This window comes from Vidua macroura, chromosome Z, assembly GCF_024509145.1.
Source record: "Vidua macroura isolate BioBank_ID:100142 chromosome Z, ASM2450914v1, whole genome shotgun sequence".
NCBI classification, from domain to species: domain Eukaryota; kingdom Metazoa; phylum Chordata; class Aves; order Passeriformes; family Viduidae; genus Vidua; species Vidua macroura.
In genome coordinates, this window is record NC_071611.1 from 55888491 (window position 1) to 55908075 (window position 19585).

Sequence of the window (19585 nt, forward strand, 5' to 3'; positions counted from 1 at the left end):
CAAGTGGACCTTTCCCAACCACAAAAACAATCAATTCCCAGTTCTTCCCAATAGAACTGATTTCTCACATATCTAGCTCCAGTTCTAATAATCAGTAATGTTTTCTAGCTTTTGTTCAACCATAAATTTCAAGGTTACACATGACATCAAAAGAAGTTGAGACTGCAACCCTTCCTTGGAACAGAATTTAAGACTTAATGTTTATTCAACAATATTTAAAATTAATTACTTCCAAATCTTAATTCAATAATTTTTTTTGTTTTGCATGCAAAATTAAACACCACTTCTCACGTTTCACCATTGGAGTAACCACATCAGCTAGAGCTGAGGGCCGTGGCCAAGGGCATAACTGACTATGTAATAGCTGAGCACATCATGTTACTTCCTTAGTCAATGCTTATTGTGATCTTTGGTATTTAATTAAAGTCTGTTGTGGTTGATGGTGACATTCAGTAACAAACTAAGAGCTTGTTCCTAAGATAACATATTTAATTGAATTTTTGATTACTGTTTGAGGTCTGGGTTCCTTGTCTGCATTTAAGGCCTGTCAAAATAGTGAATTCTAATAAACCCCTAAAGAACTTTTTAAGATGGAAGAGCAGTATCAACAGCAAATGAGACAAGAAGCAGTAGCAAGCATTCCATGCAAATGCAAGATATTCCCAGCTTTTTCCAACAGACACTGCTAATTCAGGGAAAAATGGGACTTCCCTTATAATACAATACATTTGTTTATTATCTAACACTGCACTACAGAATCTGAACTAATGCCAATGTTAACCTTTCAAATTTCACATGATTTTCAAATTTTAATGCAATGAATTTTAAACAAAACACATGAGAAAAAATATCTTTAATAGGGCTGTTCTGCTCTGTGCCACTTGTCCACCACTTGCAGATGCACTTATGTTCTAGAAGTATCAGAAAGAAGAAATAACTGATCATGAGTAGTTATTGTAAAATGCAGGCAAACCCAGTGGGAAGAAATGATGATGTCCAACTCCAGTTCAGAAGGCTGAATGATTTCTTTATTATAACTATGCTATAATACATCAATATACTATATAAAGGAAGATACTAAAACTACATACCTACTTTTGCTAACTTAGAAACTCACAACTTGTGACCTTCTCTCGTGAGTCCAGACACAGGTGGATCTGATTGGCCATCAGGCTCAAACAATCCTCACCAGAATCCAATCAAGCAATCACCCCAGGTAAACAATTCTCCAAACACATTCCACATAGGAAAAACAAGGAGCAGAAATAGAAATTGTTTTCTCTTTCTTTCTCTCTGTGCTCCTCTATGAAAAATCCTGAGAGAGAGAAAAATGTGCTTGCCACATATAACTCTTTTTTGTATAAATAAATAAAAAAAATAAAACTGCATTTGCAATTCTTTTGCAGGGCCCTTGCAAAAGAGAGAGCAAACACATCTCAAGAGGTTCCCTCAGCAATTTGATAGTTGTCAATCAGAACCCAAATCAGATGCTGATGTGGAATGATCGCTGACATCCTTTACCTGCAAAACATCCACTTCTATAAATCTCTAAAACAAAGCCTACAATACAAAAACCCAAACAACAATTAAAAGAATGCTCAAGATTAAAAGTCCAAACAGCTGAGTCTCAGGAGAAGGTGTCCATTGACTGGAGATGTTGATCTTGACATCCTTAAAAGTTCTTCTCAATCCTGAAACAGAGAACTGAAGAATACTGAAACAGGACAACTGAAGAAAGTCCAACATCAATTAAAAAAACATAGAAAACCACCAAATGTGACATCGTATAATTATCAAACACCAGAGCTCTGAATGTCATCCCAGAGTCTACAACAGCTGATAAAACTCAAATGAGCAGAGCTGGAAATCATCTCTGGATCATGATTTTCCAAACTCCCCTGATTTTGATGCAAAAACATCTGGGCTGATCGACAGCCATGCAAACATACCTTTCCCATGCAAAAAACCATCACCAAATTCAAAAGAACTGAGAAAATCTCTGGAATGTCATAACCAAAGCTTTTAAATCAACCACTTTTATGTGTTTTGTCTTTTCAACCATCTCGACTTAATTAATCTTAAAACTAATTTTAATAATTTTTTTCTTTTTTTCTTCTTGGAATCAGAATGCCCAGCAGCAGCAGGTTTTAGGACCCTGCGGTGCTGGGCGGGATGGTGAACCCACTCCGGGTAGGTGGAACAAGGATCCCAAACCTGGCCCGTGGGGGGCAAGGGGGCCCCAGCCTGGGAAGCTGGACCAAGCGGCCCAAGCCCGACCGGCAGGGCAGTGGCCCAGGCCCTGGTGGGCATCCCAAGCGGCCCCAGCCCGGCTGGCGGGGCGGGGTCTTCATCTTCACAGCATCTCTTCCAGGATTTCGTTCATCCCGCACCGTGTCGGCTGCGGCTGCAGCCACAGCCCCTTGGGACGCGGTTGCTCCCGCCCTTCAAACGAGAGCAGGACACCAAAGGTGCCTCAGGGCACAGCAGGGAAGGTGTTTTCCCCAGAGAAATGTTGATTCTCAGGATCCGCGGTACAGCTGGGCCGGCACACAGCTTTCTGACCCGTGGCGGCACCACCCCCACACTCTCCGGGCACAAGACCAGCGGCAGCATTCCTAGAACTCGTCCCCCCTACCCCCCAGACACAAGTGGGAGGGGCGAGGGGCCCCGAGCCCCAGTGAGAATCCCACCGAGCCAGAGAATCCCCCACCCAAGCGAGAGCTGGACCGAGAAAAATGCTGTTCCCCAGAAAGGCACGAAACTTCATAACTTTCACTTTCGCGGCGGTAGCAGACAGCCGCCGGCCAGAGCCAGCAACAGGGAGCAGGCTGGGAGGGGACTCTGGGCTGATCGGAGGTGGCGGGGGCCCCTCCAGCACGGAGCCAGACTGCTGCTGCTCGCTGCTATCGCTCTCTGTGTTGCCTAGCAATCCGGCGAAAGCCGCGGGAGGCGGCTGGGCAGCCGAAAGCGGTGAAGCGGGCTCCGCGAGCAGCGAGGTAGGCTGTGGGTCTTCTCCAGCATCACAGCTCGCATCGGGAACAGGCTCCGGGCCAGCGGGAGGGGTTGGAGGCGCAGCTGGGGCGGCGAGCGGGGCTGCCGTGGGCAGGCGGAGCGGCAGGGGAGGCGGTGTCTCCGCCTCTGCCAGGGCCGGGAGCGGCCCCACAGCCTCCGAGGGGACATGGCGGGGGGGGCAGGTCACATGCTGCAGGAAGAGGAGGTGGAGGAGGAGGCGGTAGAGAGGGGTCCTCTTGTGCAGAAGCAGAAGAAAACTTCTGAGCCATGGACAAAGGCTCTCCCCCCTGCCCTGCGCGGGGTAGCACTACCAGCGGAGACTGTCCAAACTGGTCTCCGTCCGGCCATGACGGGGGGCCTGAAGGGACCCCGCTGGGGGCTCCCTCCCGCCCGGTGCAGACGTGTTCACTTGGGTCCATCCCTGGACTATCTGAAAAAGCTTTAAAAAAAATCTCATGTACCGAATTGCTCGGAAATCTTGCCTGATACGTTGCCTGATGACAAAATACAGGGATTTCCAAGCCTCTGGATCCAGGGAAAAGGCCAGATCCATGAGAAAAACACGACCGTTTGCAAATTCAAGAAACTCCAGTAAATCATTGTCAGAGATAGAGACTCTATGTTTCCGAGCCAGATGTCTCCAGACGGCAAATCCACACAATAAAAACAAGGATGGCCATCCACACAATAAAAACAAGTGCTCAAATCTGCAGATATCTCTTCCCGAAGTTAAAGTCCACCCTAGGTCAGGGGCAGTACTATTATCAGAAAATCAGTACCTTTCAAAGGAAGGCAGAAGCGTCCAGTTACTGCAAACTGCTCGGGGCTGCACCTGGTCCTAGAGAAGATCCCAACGGTGTCTTATCTTCCCAATCTCTCGCAGGGATTCCAGACATGACTTTTCAAGAGGGTTCACCACCTCCCTCATGTCCAACCACGGTTGTGGACTGATCAGATTGATCCAGGTCCTGGTTCTTCATCCAGCGTCAGGGGGTCACCACTTATTGTAAAATACAGGTGAACCCAGTGGGAAGAAATGATGATGTCCAACTCCAGTTCAGAAGGCTGAATGATTTCTTTATTATAACTATGCTATAATACATCAATATACTATATAAAGGAAGATACTAAAACTACATACCTACTTTTGCTAACTTAGAAACTCACAACTTGTGACCTTCTCTCGAGAGTCCAGACACAGGTGGATTTGATTGGCCATCAGGCTCAAACAATCCTCACCAGAATCCAATCAAGCAATCACCCCAGGTAAACAATTCTCCAAACACATTCCACATAAGAAAAACAAGGAGCAGAAATAGAAATTGTTTTCTCTTTCTTTCTCTCTGTGCTCCTCTATGAAAAATCCTGAGAGAAATGTGCTTGCCACAAGTAGTAGCACAGAAATATTACAGAAAATAGTAAAAACCTAAATAAATCAAGAAACAAAAGTTACTTTTCAACATTCTGTTGTATCCTAAATTGAGTCAAAGTGCAATGTTTTATGCATAGTGTGACTCTCCAACCACATTGTCATAACCATGACACCCCCAAAGTATGAAGGACCATGTCCAACAGTTTGCAGTATCAGAACTCAAATAATTTACTGCCACCAATGATCTTGACTGGATAAAGACACCAATGACTCCATCTTGATTCTAAATGCACAGTTCTTTGTTTTCACTTTGGTACTGAAAACAGGCACCTTCCTCCATTGCAGCAATTTTTTTCCAAGTGTTTCCAAGTAAATAGTCTCATTTCAGTTTATTTGTGATAGTGGAAAAAAAGATGTTTCATTTATATTAAATATCTCTTAAATTAATGACTTTACAATGCGTTTTCTTAATCATTTATTAACTGTGCAATGCCATCATATTTCTGAGACATTTATTTGGGAATAGCAAGATATATTGAGAAAAAGTAAAGGAACAACACTTGGTCTGATGTTGCAGGAAGGTTTTTCTCAACAGTAGTGTCAATTTAAGCAGCTTCCAAACAAAAAACAGAGAAGGAAAGAGATGAGACTGGTATGGTGTGTGTGGGAAATACCACCTCCACAAAATAAATGTCTTTCTTACAGCTATGATGTGTTGCATCCTGGGGTTGGGTTCAGATTAGGGGTTCTGATATGTGTTAGTTAGCCAGTTCTGTTACCCCCATGTTCCCCCCCACCACGGTGGTCTGCTCTGGGTTACTTACCATTGGAGCTCACCCTGCCACTCCTGTAACCACTCCCCTGTCCACTTCAGAGAGTTTGGTGTCTCTTACCCCGCTCCCGCAACCCCATTCGCCCCGGACACCTGGTCGCGTCCCCGTTGGTTACCCCAGTCCACATCACACCCCCGTAGCCTGCCCCCATTGGGCGAGGGGCGCTTCCGCCTCCCTCGGCCCGCCCTCTATAAAACCTCATGCTTTCCTTTGTTTGGGGCCATTTTGTCCACGCAGCACTGGGAGTGAGTTGCGTCTCTCTGTCGCAGCTCAACGCAACAATAAAAGCTCTCCAACTGACCATGTGGACTGAGTGGACAATTCCTTCGCCTCTTTGTCTCACCCCTCACGCATGGCAGCAGAACGCGGCCAGCCCACCCTGGTGCATGGGTTGGGTGCAGAAGCACCTGGGACTAGCGGCAGCCCCGGTCCTGCCAAGAAGCAGCACCCTAGCAGGGTCCTCCAGAGCTGCCCGGCACCAGAGAAAAACAAAGCGAAGCCACAGTGGCGCCCAATGTGGGGCCACAGCCAGCACGAAGCCACCTGCGCAGATAGAGACTCACCGCGAAGCACCCAGAAGCCGCACGGAGAGCCATTGCCGCTGCTGCAGGGCCGTGCCACTGACCAGTGAGCGCCGCCGCTGAGCCGAGTGAGCTGCGGTCCGTGCTGGAACAGTGCCTCGCATCGGACGGAAAACAGGAGTGCAAACGCCCTGATGTATGTCAGTGAAGTCTCCACCACCCCCGAGGAAAGCACGCGGTGCTTTCCCCGCGTGGGAGAGGAAGTGCAACTTTTCACGGCCATGGAAAGCCGGAGGGAAGCTGTTTCCTGGGAGCCAAGGACCCTGGTAGCAGTTTTTATTTGTGGAGATTCTGGTTTGGTGAGTATTTAGTGGTAGGGACAGACCCAGCTAATACTCTCCTTCACATGGGTGGGCTTTGCCGCGTTCCTGGGGCGAGGGGACACGCAGTGCACAGGGTGAGCAGCGGCCACCGGGGTCTTCTGCCTTTTTTGATTTTTTTTCGCTTTTCCTGCACCAGGAGTGAGGTCGGGTGGGTGGATAGCATGGGGACCGTGCTAACCACCCAACAGAAGAAATTCTATACCCAAGTTAAACATATCCTAACGGTGAAGAGTAGTTTAATGGTGAAGGGCCCCTACCCCAAAAGTTCTGTTAAAAATTTTGTTTGATGGCTGTGCTTTTCCTTCCCCTGCGTTTCTGCGGGGGACGCTCACAAAAAGGAGTTCTGGGAGCGGGTAAGAGCAAAATTAGTGGAGGGAATTGAGTGCAGGGACTCCTCTGTGAAAGATTGCTTCCTTAAGCTCCATGCGTTAATTTGGGCAGTTGTAAGAGCAGAGAGCGCACGGGACGCAAGCCAGGAAGGGGAGAAGCCATTGGACAAAACTGTTGTTCCCCCTGAACCCGTTTCCCCACCTTCCTCTCCTACCCCTTCTTCCCCTAACCCAGGTGGGCAGTGGGGAGTACTCCGCCACTCTAAGGCGCAGGGCAGCTCCAGAAATGTGGACCATGCTCCTGGCACCCCCGAGCTCCCCCGATGCCCCCGCCTTAGCAAAATTGGCCACTTTGCTGAGGAACTGACCCCAAACCATATAGTTAAGAATAGTTAAGAATCCCAGTTCTGGCACTACCCTGCACAGTTCTGTTTCTTTGAATACTTTCCTTTGTTCCCCTGAGGACGCCGCGGCCACGTGGTTGGTGTCTTTGTCTCCACAAGATGGAGGACGGCCACATGGGAGGGCTTCTTCTTCCCATAATACCTTTCTCTCCTTTGCTCCCTGTGTCCCCGCCTTTGACCCAATCCCCTCCTGCCTCCCTGTGGGCGTGGGTGCCGCCCCCTTGGGAGATCAGGTTACTCCCCCACCCACTGTTCCTTCTTGCATGGGCGTTCCCTCCAGTCCTTTACATGTTCTCCCAGTTGCACCATCAACCCCGCCCTCTCCCTCTGGGGAGAGTTCTGCCATCTCTGACCCGCTGCCTCAGGAAAGTGGCAGCCCCTGTCCTGTTCCCCACACCCTGTCCCCATCTTCCCATGGGCCCCGGAGTGGGGGGGAAGAGGGGGGAGGGAGGAGAGGGAACCCCTACCTCCAAGTTTCCATGGTCCCCGGAGATCCGGGGGCAGGGGAAGAGGAGGGAGGGGGGAGTAGGAATCCCCGCCCCCACATTCCCATGGTTCCCAAAGACCCGGGAGGGAGGGAAGTGGAAGGAGGGGGGAGCAGGAGTCCCCACCTCTGCATTACCATGGTTCCCAGAGACCCGGGAGGGAGGGAAGCAGGGGGAGGGGGGAGCAAGGGCAGGTTTCTAAGCCTTTTACAGATTCCACAGATCAGGTCAAGGCGGCAGTTGAGAAGCATGTAGAGGGATCAGAGGTCCAAGACAAGCTTGTCCCAGAAACAACATCCATGAACACTGAAACACAGCTCAAGATCCCTGAAAAGCCCAGAAACCACGTGGTTGCCTTGGCTGCTGTGCCTCCAAAGAACGTTGCTCCGAGGCAGTCTCCATCAAAACGCCAATGCTTCCACTGTGATCAGAAGGGGCATTTTGTAATCCAATGTCCATTTTTGGGGATGGCACCCCCAGGGACAGTGGGAGGGGGGAAGGGGAGAGGGAGACCCTACTTTCCAAAAAAACTGAAAAAGAAACACAAATCTGCCTCATGTGAAGACAAAATAAGGCAGGCCACAGCATCTCAAGGGGAGCTGTGATTTATCAAGTAGTGCAGGTGGTGAGTCGGAACACCAGAGTGCCTGTGGATGCAGCATATGACCCCACCAACCGGGGGGTGGCATTAAACCGCAAGCGTTGCAAAGAGGGAAATATTCTACATCTCTTTAAAAAATGTTTTTTCCCCAAAGTCACAGAGAAAACCCTTCCAGCCACCCCAGTCTGTTTGTGTCCCCAGTCCATGTGTTTGTAATAAAGTTGTTGTCCCAGTTCCCCTATCCCCAACCACCCAGGGAAGAACCACCCCCAGCATCATCGCAGCAAGCCCTCTCCATCTGCAAAGGGCAGCCATCACAGCAGCAGAAGGAAACACCAGGAGCAGAAGCTGAGTGAAGAAGCAACCAGACGAGCAGCAAAGAAGACCAAACAGCCGTCCTTTGTTATATATTGAAAAACAGGGATATGTTGCATCCCAGGTTTGGGTTCATATTAGGGGTTCTGATATGTGTTAGTTAGCTGGTTCTGTGTACCCCAGTGCACCCCCCATGTTCCCCCCCACCACGGTGGTCTGCTCTGGGTTACTTACCATTGGAGCTCACCCTGCCACTCGTGTAACCACTCCCCTGTCCACTCCAGAGAGTTCAGTGTCTGTTACCCCGCTCCCGCAACCCCATTCGCCCCGGACACCTGGTCGCGTCCCATTGGTTACCCCAGTCCACATCACACCCTGGTAGCCTGCCCCCATTGGGCGAGGGGGGCTTCCACCTCCCTCAGCCCGCCCTCTATAAAATCTCATGCTTTCCTTTGTTTGGGGCCATTTTGTCCACGCAGCACTGGGAGTGAGTTGCGTCTCTCTGTTGCAGCTCAACGCAACAATAAAAGCTCTCCAGCTGACCACGCAGACTGAATGGACAATTCCTTTGCCTCTCTGTCTCACCCCTCGCGCACGGCAGCAGAACACAGCCAGCCCACCCTGGTGTGTGGAACGCAGAAGCACCTGGGACTAGCGGCAGCCCTGGTCCTGCCAAGAAGCAGCACCCTAGCCAGGCCTTCCAGAAAAGCCCAGGACCGGGGAAAAACAAAGCGAAGCCACAATGATGAACATCTTTGGAACACTGATTAGGTTATTTGTGGTATATGTTGTGTATCTTATATAGACACTTGATATGTTATTCTTCCCTTTAGCTTAAAAGGGGACCTATATAGACACTACTAACACTGTTAGGGGTACAAAATGTCTGTCTGAAACTAACACTTCCTATGAACAGCCCAGTGGACATCTGCATTTTGCTTCATTCTGAAATGGGAGACAGGAAGAAAAGAGAGAGATGTAAGAGAGAGCTTCAGCTGGATGGTAAATAAATTAATCTGCTTCAGCTAATGATTGTGCCTGTACAGTGATGTAGGACCCTGCACACTGAGCCCAGCAGGACTGGTGGCTGGGTAGGCAAAATCTGGCTATGTGTGAGCCTGAGCCTGAGGGGTGACCCAGCTCTTCCTGTGCCCAAGGAAGGGTGCAGCAGGCTCAGGAGGGGCCCTGTGTCGAGTAAATGGAAGGCTAGCAGCTTGGGCATACTCATGACCACGCATAGTCTATGTCTTCCTTCTTGCCAGGTGAGGATTCACAAGAAGTTTTTTAAGCTGTTCCAAATTTCCTGATGATCCAACAGCTGTTTACTTAGATTTGAATGCAATCACTGCACTTGCATTTCACAAACCTTTAAATTAGGTGCAGTCACACACTGGCACCACTGAGCCTAGCTTTCATTCATACAGAGCTAAGAGAATGATCAGAGCAATTATCTATACACTCAATCTCTAACAGTTTACAAGTATTTTAGCATGAGGATCTCTGGTTATGATGAGGTTATCTTGTACTATTTCTGTAAACCAAAAAATAAAATAATTTCAATTTCCTCAATTTGCCATTGCAATATAAATCCTGCATTCCAATCAAAGGGTTAGGAAACCTTCAGGTAACCATACCAACAGCATAAAACTTCAGAGCAGGAATAAATTTATAGTCAAAATCAGGAGAAACAGCAAAAAAGTGAAAGCAAAAAACATACATTTGAAAACGTATCTATCATTTAATGCAACCTAAAGGTCTTTTTTCCCCCCTTCCTTTCTGTGAGCAGTCATTAATGAAGAAATAAATGAAAATATTCAGCTGGGTTGCTTAATGCTACTGCACATAGAATATTACTTTTGTTTAATGCAAAAAAGAGCCCCAGAAACCTATTCTGCTGTCTGAACTACAGTCAAATATACTATACCATTTAGATCAGGAATGGAACCATCTTAGTTTATAAAATGAGCATCATATTTACATTCCAGAACCCTGATGGAGTTGGTAGATGTAGCTGCTAATCCACTGTCAATAATATTTTAACAGTCATAGCCGTCAGTCTCCAATGTCTGGATAAAAGTGATAACACATTCTCTTTTAATGAGGATGAAAAAAAGGCCCCCAGGAACTACTAGTAGGTCAGCCACACCTCAGTGCCCAGTAAGAGCATGGAACAGATCCTCCTGGAAGTTTTGCTGAAACATATGGATGGCAAAGAGGTGATTAGAGGTAGCCAGCATGGCATCACAAAGAAAAATTGTGCCTGACTAAGATAGTGGCTTCCTACAATGGAGGGAGAGAGCTACAAGAGAGAGTCTCAGCTTCTGTAACACCTTTAGCACACTGTATCCAAGTACAACTTCCTTGCCTCTAATTTGGAGAGATATGGGTTTGATGGATGCATGGACAAAGAATTGGCCATGTCCAATGAGTTACAATCAACAGTTCAGTTTCCAAGTGGTGTCCCTCAAAGATGTATACTGCAACTGATAGCATTTAATATCTCTGTCAAGGACATAGATTACAGGATCGGGTGCAAGTTTTCACATGACACCAAGCTGAGTGGTTGATTTGCTGGGATGGAATGCTATCCAGAGGGATCTTGGGACAGGTTGTTGTGTGGGCCCACGTGAACATCATAAAGTTCAACAAGGTCAAGATCCTGTGTCCATGTGTCAGAGCAATGCCCAGTATCATACAGACTTGGATATTGAGAGCAGCCCTGCAGAGAAGGACTTGGCATTCTGGAGGATGAACAATTCAACATAAACTGGCAATGCTCACTTGCAGACCAGAAAGTCAGTCATATCCTGGGCTGCACAAAAAGTCTGGCCAGCAGAGTAAGGGAGGCGATACTCCCGCTGACTTAATTCTTGGGAGAATCCACCTGGAATACTGCCTCTGGCTCAGAGGTGGCTGGGACAAAAACGACATAGACATGTTCAGTGCATCCAGAAAAAGATCATGAAAATAGCTAGGGGCCTGGACCACCTCTTCTGTGAAGTAAGGCTGAGAGAGAGTTTGGATTCTTCATCCTGGAGAACAGGTGATTGCAGGGAGACTTTCTTACAGCCTTCCAATATATATATAGGATGCTTATGAGAAAAATACAGAAATGCTGTTTTCCAGGGCCTGTAGTGACAGGACAAGGGGCAAATGAAAAAAACATCAATTGAGATTGAACACAACAAGGATATTTTTTACAATGAGGGTAGTGAGACACTGCAACAGGTTGCCCAGAGAAGTTGTGGATGCCCACCACACGATTGTGTTTGGTTTATGTGGCAAACTAAGAGTGGAGGCTGCCTCCATGTAGGACTGGCTGCTGGCAAAGGTTGAGCCCATCAGAGATGTCGGTAGCACCTCTGGGATAACAGATTTAAGAAAGGATAAAAACCACTGCATAAAAGCATCTGGGAGAGAGGAACAATAGAATGTGAGATACCAAGGTCAGTGAAGAAGTAGGGGAAGGCAGAGTTCCAGATGCTGTAACAGACATTCCCCTGAAGTAACAGGAGAATACCATGGTAGAGCAGATACCCAGCCTTCAGCCCACAGAGGACCTCACACTGGGGTGTGTGGATGTGCCCTGAAGAAACCTGCAGCCTGTGGAAAGACAGTGCTGGAATAGGGTCCTGGCAGGAACTAACTCTTGTGGAGAGGAGACCACATTAGAGCAGGTTTTCTGGCAGGAACTGTGACCCTCTGTGAGACCCATGCTGGAGCAGTGTGCTCTTGAATGGGAGGATGGAAAGGATGCATGCTGGTGCAGTCCATAAAGAATGCTGGTCCTTGAGAAGAACTCACACTGGAGAAATTCACAGAGGATTGCCTTCCGTGAGTGGGACCCCACGCTGGTGCAGGCATGAAGAGGATGAGGAGGGAACAGCAGAGACACTCTGTGATAACCTTGTGGAGTTGTGTTTTTAGGTTCCACTGTATGTATGTTCAAAATGGTTTATCCCTCTGTACCCCCCTTGTGCCTTTTTGGTTCATCCCAGGTTTTCCCATCAGCACCTGTATGTCCATCAATCCCAAAAACCCTGACTCATGTCCCTGACCCCTCCCAGGTGACTTGTCCATCCTTCCCCTCTGTCTGGAAGCTTCTGCCGGGGTTGCTGGGTGACTGGACAATGGTCTGGGGTCCCTCCCCTCCTCCCTCCTAAGTGGATACCCCGGCTGTCCTTCCCTCAGAGGGCCACTCCCATGTATTCTCCCATTGGCTGATCGGGTTTCCCTGCCCTCCCTATATCAGGGCCTGCCCGAGGCCCAGAGCTCACTCTCTTCTGGGACCTCTTCAAGTGCTGTTGGGCTCTGGGGCTCTCCTTGGAGTCACAATAAATCTTGGACCTATCCCCAGAAGAGTGTTGCCTCCTTCCTTGCCGGTGGGATCAGCAGTGTCCTCGGACCCACGAAGGCACTCTCTGAAGCCCTGCTGGGTTCAGCAGAGAGTGCCTCTCGCTGCCCTATCACCCTGTGGAGCTAGCCAGGGCTAGCAAGGGATCTGCTCTTGGGAAGTTGGGACGAGACGCGGCATAACCTGTCTTAGGTTACAATGTAAGATGTACCCAAAAGTATGTATTCTATCACCATCTTCATAAGCTGTTAAAACCAGGTACGGCAGTGCTCCTTATCTACTTCATAACTCATCCCTGATAACTCTGGGGGATATCTTCTGTTAATGGGCCATCAAGTCTCACTGCAAAACTGATAAAATTACATCATCCATTATGAGATGCTCCACCCAGGAGGAGGATCCAAGCATTCCTATCTGGATATAATCTGAAGTATGGAACACAACTGGCAGCTTTATCCACTGAATTCCCAGAGGACAAAAGCTCCATAACCACCACTGGATCTACAGAGGAAGAACAAGCCCTTCTACAGGATCACTGCTTCAACAGAACAACATCTATTACTTCAAGAGGACTGCAGCCACCATTTAATCGGACTGCTACCAACATTCTAACCAACAGGGTGTCAGGTCATATTCTGACTCTGTCAGTGTTGCTGTATTAATGCATTTATTTTAATTTTCCTATTAAATTGTATTTCTGACTTGGGATCGCCCACTGGTTACCTTTCAAACTAGTACCTAACCTGAATGCAAACCCTATCCTCCCCCATCCCCCTGTGCTTATCAAGGTGGAAGGCAAAGGACCCAGGAGTAAAGTTGAGACTGTAAAGAGGGAGGGATGGGGGAAAGGTGCTTTTAGATTTGTCCTTGTTTCTCATCATCCTGTGCTCTTTGATTTGCAATAAATTAATATCATCAAGAGGAGTCTTTTTTTCCTATTACAGTAATTGGTGAGTGGTGTCCCACTTCTTAAAGCACAGATTTCTTGATGGAGTAGGATTAACAGAGTGGCTTGGTGGGCACCTGATGACCAGTCACTGTCAATCCATCACAATGAGCCTTGGAACAACCTGATCCAGTGGAAGGTATCCCTACCTATGACAGGGAAATTGGAACTGAATGACCTTCAAAGGTGCCTTCTGACCAAAACCATTCTAGGATTCCATGATACTGGAGAAATGTAGTTTGCTTTTTTCATGTACAAATGTAACATAAAAATAAACAAACAAACCAACAAAAAACCCCAAAAACCAAACAAAAAAACCAACCAAATAAAAACAAACAAAACAAAGGAAAATAAAGTAAGAACTCAAACACACTCACTCCCCCCACCCCCCTTCCTTTACTTATATATTTGCCTTCTAAATCAAATTCCTGTCTTTCTGTCTATCTTTTTTGATTATTACATTTTGGTCAGTTTTGCTGAAATGGATGACAAGGGTTTGGACTACAAACAGTGTCTTTCTAAATGAGGTACATTTGTAAGTCCGTTATTTTAACAGCTTTCTTGCTGCCATTATTATTAGTCACTTTTCTGCACTGGATTAGAATCAGAGGGCTAACATGAATAATATAATTTGCTAATACAGATGCTATGCATCTGCTCCTACCAGAGCATGCTAATGATAAAATGTGAAGGTCAGGTATTTCTAAACTGTGTATGATGACATATGAGTAGATCACTAGAGTAACCATGAATTCTCTTGTTGATCTGGGTTCTGGCAACAAATCCTTTGTCCTCTTACTTGTTAAAGCAGGGAGTAAAAAACTCAATCATTTGTGATGATTTTTTATTTAATGTTCAGCATCCACTGAAAGAACAGCCTATGAAAGCAGGCAGCCTGAGCTGTTCAGCAGAAAAGTGAGTAACCTAACCCACCAGTATGCAGAAACAGCCACAATGGGAGGGACATGGAAAGGTTACATCTGTTATGTTTACAGTTTTCTAAACTGAGTATAGAAACAGATACCAGGACATAATCTGGCATATAACAGTAATGTAAGAAAGTTGCCCCTAATAAGGCATTCACTCAAGATTGGCTCATTGTCTTGTAATATTTTGGGCATTTGCCATATTCTGCTTTAATAAAAATTCAACAGTACAATAGTAGAAAAAAAAATTTCTCTTCCAAAGGAATTTTTCAGTGAATAAAGCGTCTGGAATGTTTTAAAAGGAATCAGGAGTCTTAAATATTAACGGGAAAAACAGGCCCTTTGTGAAAAAAAAAAAAATTAGTATAAAACTATGAAACGTGGAAGAAGATAGTGGCATACTTTAATCTGAAAATTGAATTATTAATTTATAATTTATAAGAATTTATAATAAATTCTCTTATGGGAGATTTAATTTATGTATTCAAGTCTATTTTTTATCAAACATTGAACATATGAACAACTCTATTGCACAAAAAGCAGAAACACTGCCAGCAGGAGTAGTATTATAAGTAATGGAGAAATATACAGTACCAGTACCTCCTATAAAAACACTAAAAATGTAGAAAGTAACACAGTATTTTTGTTTGCAATTAGGGCTGTTTTATTTGTGTCACTAAGGATCACTGCTGCCTATGAATCCCTCAAAGTCTTTCTATCTCTTTCTGTACACTACCACATCATATCTATTGATAAAATAGAGCTGTATTGGGAAATGGCTACTCATGAAAAAGACAAAGGCGAGAGAGGCAGGTTTTCTACAACTGAAATACATTTGATTAAAAAAAATGCTGTCTAAGGCTAGCACTACAGCACAGCTCATTCAGGACAATATACGAGAGAAGCAACCCAGAAATGAATCTAATTTATTAATTTTGTCTACAAGTAATTTTTAATACCTGAAGGAGAGGAATCAAGTTTTCATTCCAAGCTTTTTAGAGAGATTTCCTTTACAAAACATCTGATTTTTATTCTAGATTCAACCTATTCCCTTAAATTAAGTAAAAAGAAGTGTGGCTTCTAACACGAGTGTTGCTTTTTACATCAGGATTGAGATATCCAAGGTCATCTTAACTTCAACAAATAAAATAAGACTTGTACTTACCGATATGTCATCACTAAAATCTATTTCATCCAAATCAAGGTATTCAGGAGCTTCCATTATTCTCTTATGGACATTTTGGGTGAATCAGGACATTAGTAAAGACCTATTAAGAAAAGATAAATTTGTTGTATTTAGAGAGCCAAAATCACACAGAAGAGTTTTCACATAGTTGCTACAATACTGAAACATTTAACTTGAATAGTAAAGTGTTTCATAACTTAATCTTAGAAGATAAATACAATTTACCACCTCTACTCAGCATACTGTAAAGCAACATTCCAATTTTCTGGGAGAATAGCTAAATGCTATGGGAAGTAGAAGTAAAAAATACTTGGTTCAGCATCACTCAGTCCCTCCAGAAGTTCAATACAAGTGTAAAGACCTAAGCTGTTGAACACCCTCATGACCTTGCAACCATAGCTGTGTTAATGATGTGCCTTCTCAAAAGGATGAGACATTTACCCACAGCAACTCCTTTTACTCTGCCCAAGATGGCAGAAAATAATTGAGATTCCTACTGTGCACAGACAACAAAGTCCTATCACACCTTATCTCTGCTTACAAGCAGACTAACACACAATGCAGCCAGTGCTTTACAGATTAATGGTTTACCACCCCTCAGGCTCTGAGTGCACATCCCCCAGAACTGTACATCTGATTCAATACCAGAATTATATCACATGCACTAATTATCAGGGGCATTAACCATTTTCTTACAGCAAGAGGAAAAAAAGAGTAAATTCACTTGCAAAGCAAGAAATTTGTCTGGAAAAGTCAATTATTAGATCTGAATAAACTGAAGCTTCAACAATCAGAGGATCAAAGACAATAAACCCCTCATTGTCAACGTTAACTACAATGAAGGTGTGTGTTATCACTACAGACAAGTGCCATGGAAGTAAAAGTAGAAAAGGAAAGTATTTTAAAGAAAGCTGAAAAACAAAAGCACAATGCATTTTTAAATAATGTGAGTCACTACATAAGGATTAAGTATTACTATAGAAAAATAAATCCTCCAGTATTAGCACATAACAAAGGAAACACCTTAAGGAAAAAAAAGACACAAACCCAAATTATTCATACGACAACTACCAAGACATATATTTATGAATAATAAAATCAGCTGTGTAGGCCTAAATAAAATCACTGCGTGAAACTTTCACATGCATTTAAAAATGACCTAGGATATGGGGTCTGAAAAAAAAAGCTTTTCTGTAAGTGTCAGACAAAACAAAACCTCGGTAATTTATCTCCCTAATAATACACTCTCCAAGCACAAAGCTGACCTTAATACACCTGTTCTTGAGAAGCTATTAGAAAGAGAACCAGTAGGCAAAACTCCCGTAATATGCTAAAATAGATGGAAAAGCAAATTTTTGTTTCTCACCGAGTTACTGAAGCACTATCAGCATCATTTTCTCATTAAGTGAATGTTCCAGTTTTGGCTGGGGTGGAGTCAGTTTTCTTCACAGCAGATAGTATGGGGCTGGGACTGGGACTTGTGCTGGAAACAGAGTCAGTAATTCAGGGATGCTTTTATTACTGCTAAGCAGGGCTTACATAGAGCTAAAAAAATTTCTGCTCCTTACCCCTCCGCACCTGTGAGCAGGCTGGGGGTGCAAAAGGAGTTGGGACAGCTAGGACAGATGATCCCAACTAACTCAATGAGATATTCCACAGCAGGTGACATCATGATCTGCATAGAAAGCTGAAGGAGAGGAAAAAGGAAGGTGTTTGGAGTGATGAAGTTTGTGTCTTCCCAGGTCAGCATTACACATGACAGGGCCCTGCTCTCCTGGAGATGGCCGGTCTGCTTATGTAAAATAGTGAATTAATTCCTTGTTTTTTTCTGCTTGCATGCACAGGTTTGCCCTTCCTTACTAAACTGTCTTGGTCTCAACCCAAGGGTTTTCTCACGTCTACTCTCCAAGCAATTGTGTGGTGACACTGTGGAGGAGAGCAGCATGTAACAACAACCTCAACTACCTAAAATTTTCTCTCATGTGACTGTTAGACTTGAGTGAAGCAGTGGGAAAAGGCTACAGAAAGGTAAAACCAGAAGTGTCTCTATCGTGAAACTCATCAGAAGCTTTTTATTTTGCACATTCCCAAATGCAAAGTTTGTTCTCAGAGAGACCCACTAAAATCAGAAAAAAGCCTGAAAATGAAAGGAAATAGCTATTGTGAAAAGGCATGACATATATTCAAGTCTATAAATTTCTGTATTGCAGATTTTCCTTAACAGAAACACAAAGTATCAGTATATTTTTTAAAGATTTATGTATTTGGTAGACATTACAGCTAAATTGTGCAGTGGTAATGTATTGCAGTGATTAGCAAGGCAAGGTTTTGGTAGTGGGAGAGTTACAGAGTTGGCTTCTGAGAGAAGATGCTAGAAGTTTCTGCTGTGTCTGATGGAGCCAGTTCCAGACAGAGCACTCCAAGACAGATGCACTGCTGATCATACCTGAGCCTATCAGTGATGGTGGTGGCACCTCTGGGATAACGGTTTTAAGAAAGGGAAAAGTTACTGTGCAACAGCAGCCAGGAGAGAGGAGTAAGAATATGAGAGTAATGGCCCTGCAGACACCAAGATCAGTGCAGGACCGTGACAAGGTGGTCCAGGTACCAGAGCTGGAATTCCACTGTAGCCCGAGTGAAGGCCATGGCAGGGCAGCTGTGTGCCTGCTTCCAATGGAGGAGCCTGTGGAAGACTTCAAGTCAGAGCAGTTGGAAGCCCAAAGGAGGCTGTGACCCCACAGAAAGTCCATGCTGGAGCAGGATCTTTGCAGGACCTGTGAGCATGTGGAGAATGGAGACTATGCAGAAGCAGTTTGCAGGCAAGACTTGTGACCTCTCACCAGAGAAGTAGAGACTAGCTGTCAGTCTATCATTGTGACTACTGACATCAGCTCAAACCAAATTATTATTAGTTTTTGAAGTAAGACAAAGGCTGACATCTATGCCAAATGTATTAGACAAATTCTTGCTGTATATGCCAGCTACCAGAGGGTGGCTGGGCACTGGAACAGGTTTCCCAGGTAAGTGGTCACAGCACCAAGCCTGACAGAGCTCAAGGTTTATTTGGACAATGCACTCAGACACAAAGTGTGACTCTTGGGCATTCTGTGTAGAAAGCTGGATTCTATGATCCTTTTTCCCCTTGCAACTCAGAATATTTGCATTATTTTGTATGTAGTGTCCAAGACAAATTAAAGGACTGTGTTACTACATAAGGTGAAAAATGTATGAAGTAGGGATGAGAATTAAAATATAAGTTTAAAGGTTAAAAATATATATATATGGACAATATAACATAGAAATAGTTTGAAAACAAACCAAAGCTTCAATGAGTTTCTGTTTTTCACTGGAATTAAATGGATTAAAGCTGCCCACCCACTATATTTAAAAGTCAACAGAAGAGACAAATAAAGCTACTTGAAATGTCTCATGTAAGGAAGAATCAAGAAGTAATCCAGGGTTTTTATTTTCAACTAAAACTGAAGTTATTCAGTTAAAATTAAATTATATTTTTAAATGAGATTTTGAAATAATTTTTAAAAGTAAAATTAAATTAGTCACTTAAAAGTTATTCAGTGCATAAAAAACTCCAGTAAAAAAAAAACAACTCCATAGCTTTAGTAAAATAACTATTATTCCTGGTTACCACATATCTCAAGATTTAGAATAGAAAGATATCAACATTTCAAACTTATTTTTTCCTTCCAAGTTGGAAGAAGCCATTGAAGCAAAAGAAATTTGCTGTATCCATGCACAGATGACAAAAGGACTTCATTCCACCTAGTGATGTAGAAAACCCATTAAGTCAGTCCACAGTCCCGTGTCACTACTTCCCCAAAATCTTATCTCTTCTGTCTTTTCAAACCTTGAAGACTATAAAACACACAAAGGCTGAAGAGACAGTCAATAACCAAACCA

The 19585-nt window shown here is 44.7% G+C and overlaps 1 protein-coding gene across 5 annotated transcripts in view; it reads right to left on the minus strand.

Moving 5' to 3' along the window:
- Positions 1–19585, minus strand: part of SNCAIP (synuclein alpha interacting protein) — a 96225-nt gene that overhangs the window by 44320 nt on the left and 32320 nt on the right. For 2 of the 5 annotated variants that reach the window (XM_054003925.1, XM_054003923.1), the window contains exons 1-3: positions 17236–17317; positions 17034–17150; positions 15647–15749 (exon numbers count right to left, since the gene is read on the minus strand). Coding sequence is in view for 4 of the 5 variants with exons in the window: in XM_054003923.1 (XP_053859898.1) it covers positions 15647–15703 (57 nt within the window). In the remaining variant the exon portion in view is untranslated. Of the gene's footprint in view, positions 1–15646; positions 15750–17033; positions 17151–17235; positions 17322–19585 lie in introns of those variants that run through there. The other 3 variants (XM_054003922.1, XM_054003927.1, XM_054003924.1) reach the window with 2 other exon arrangements.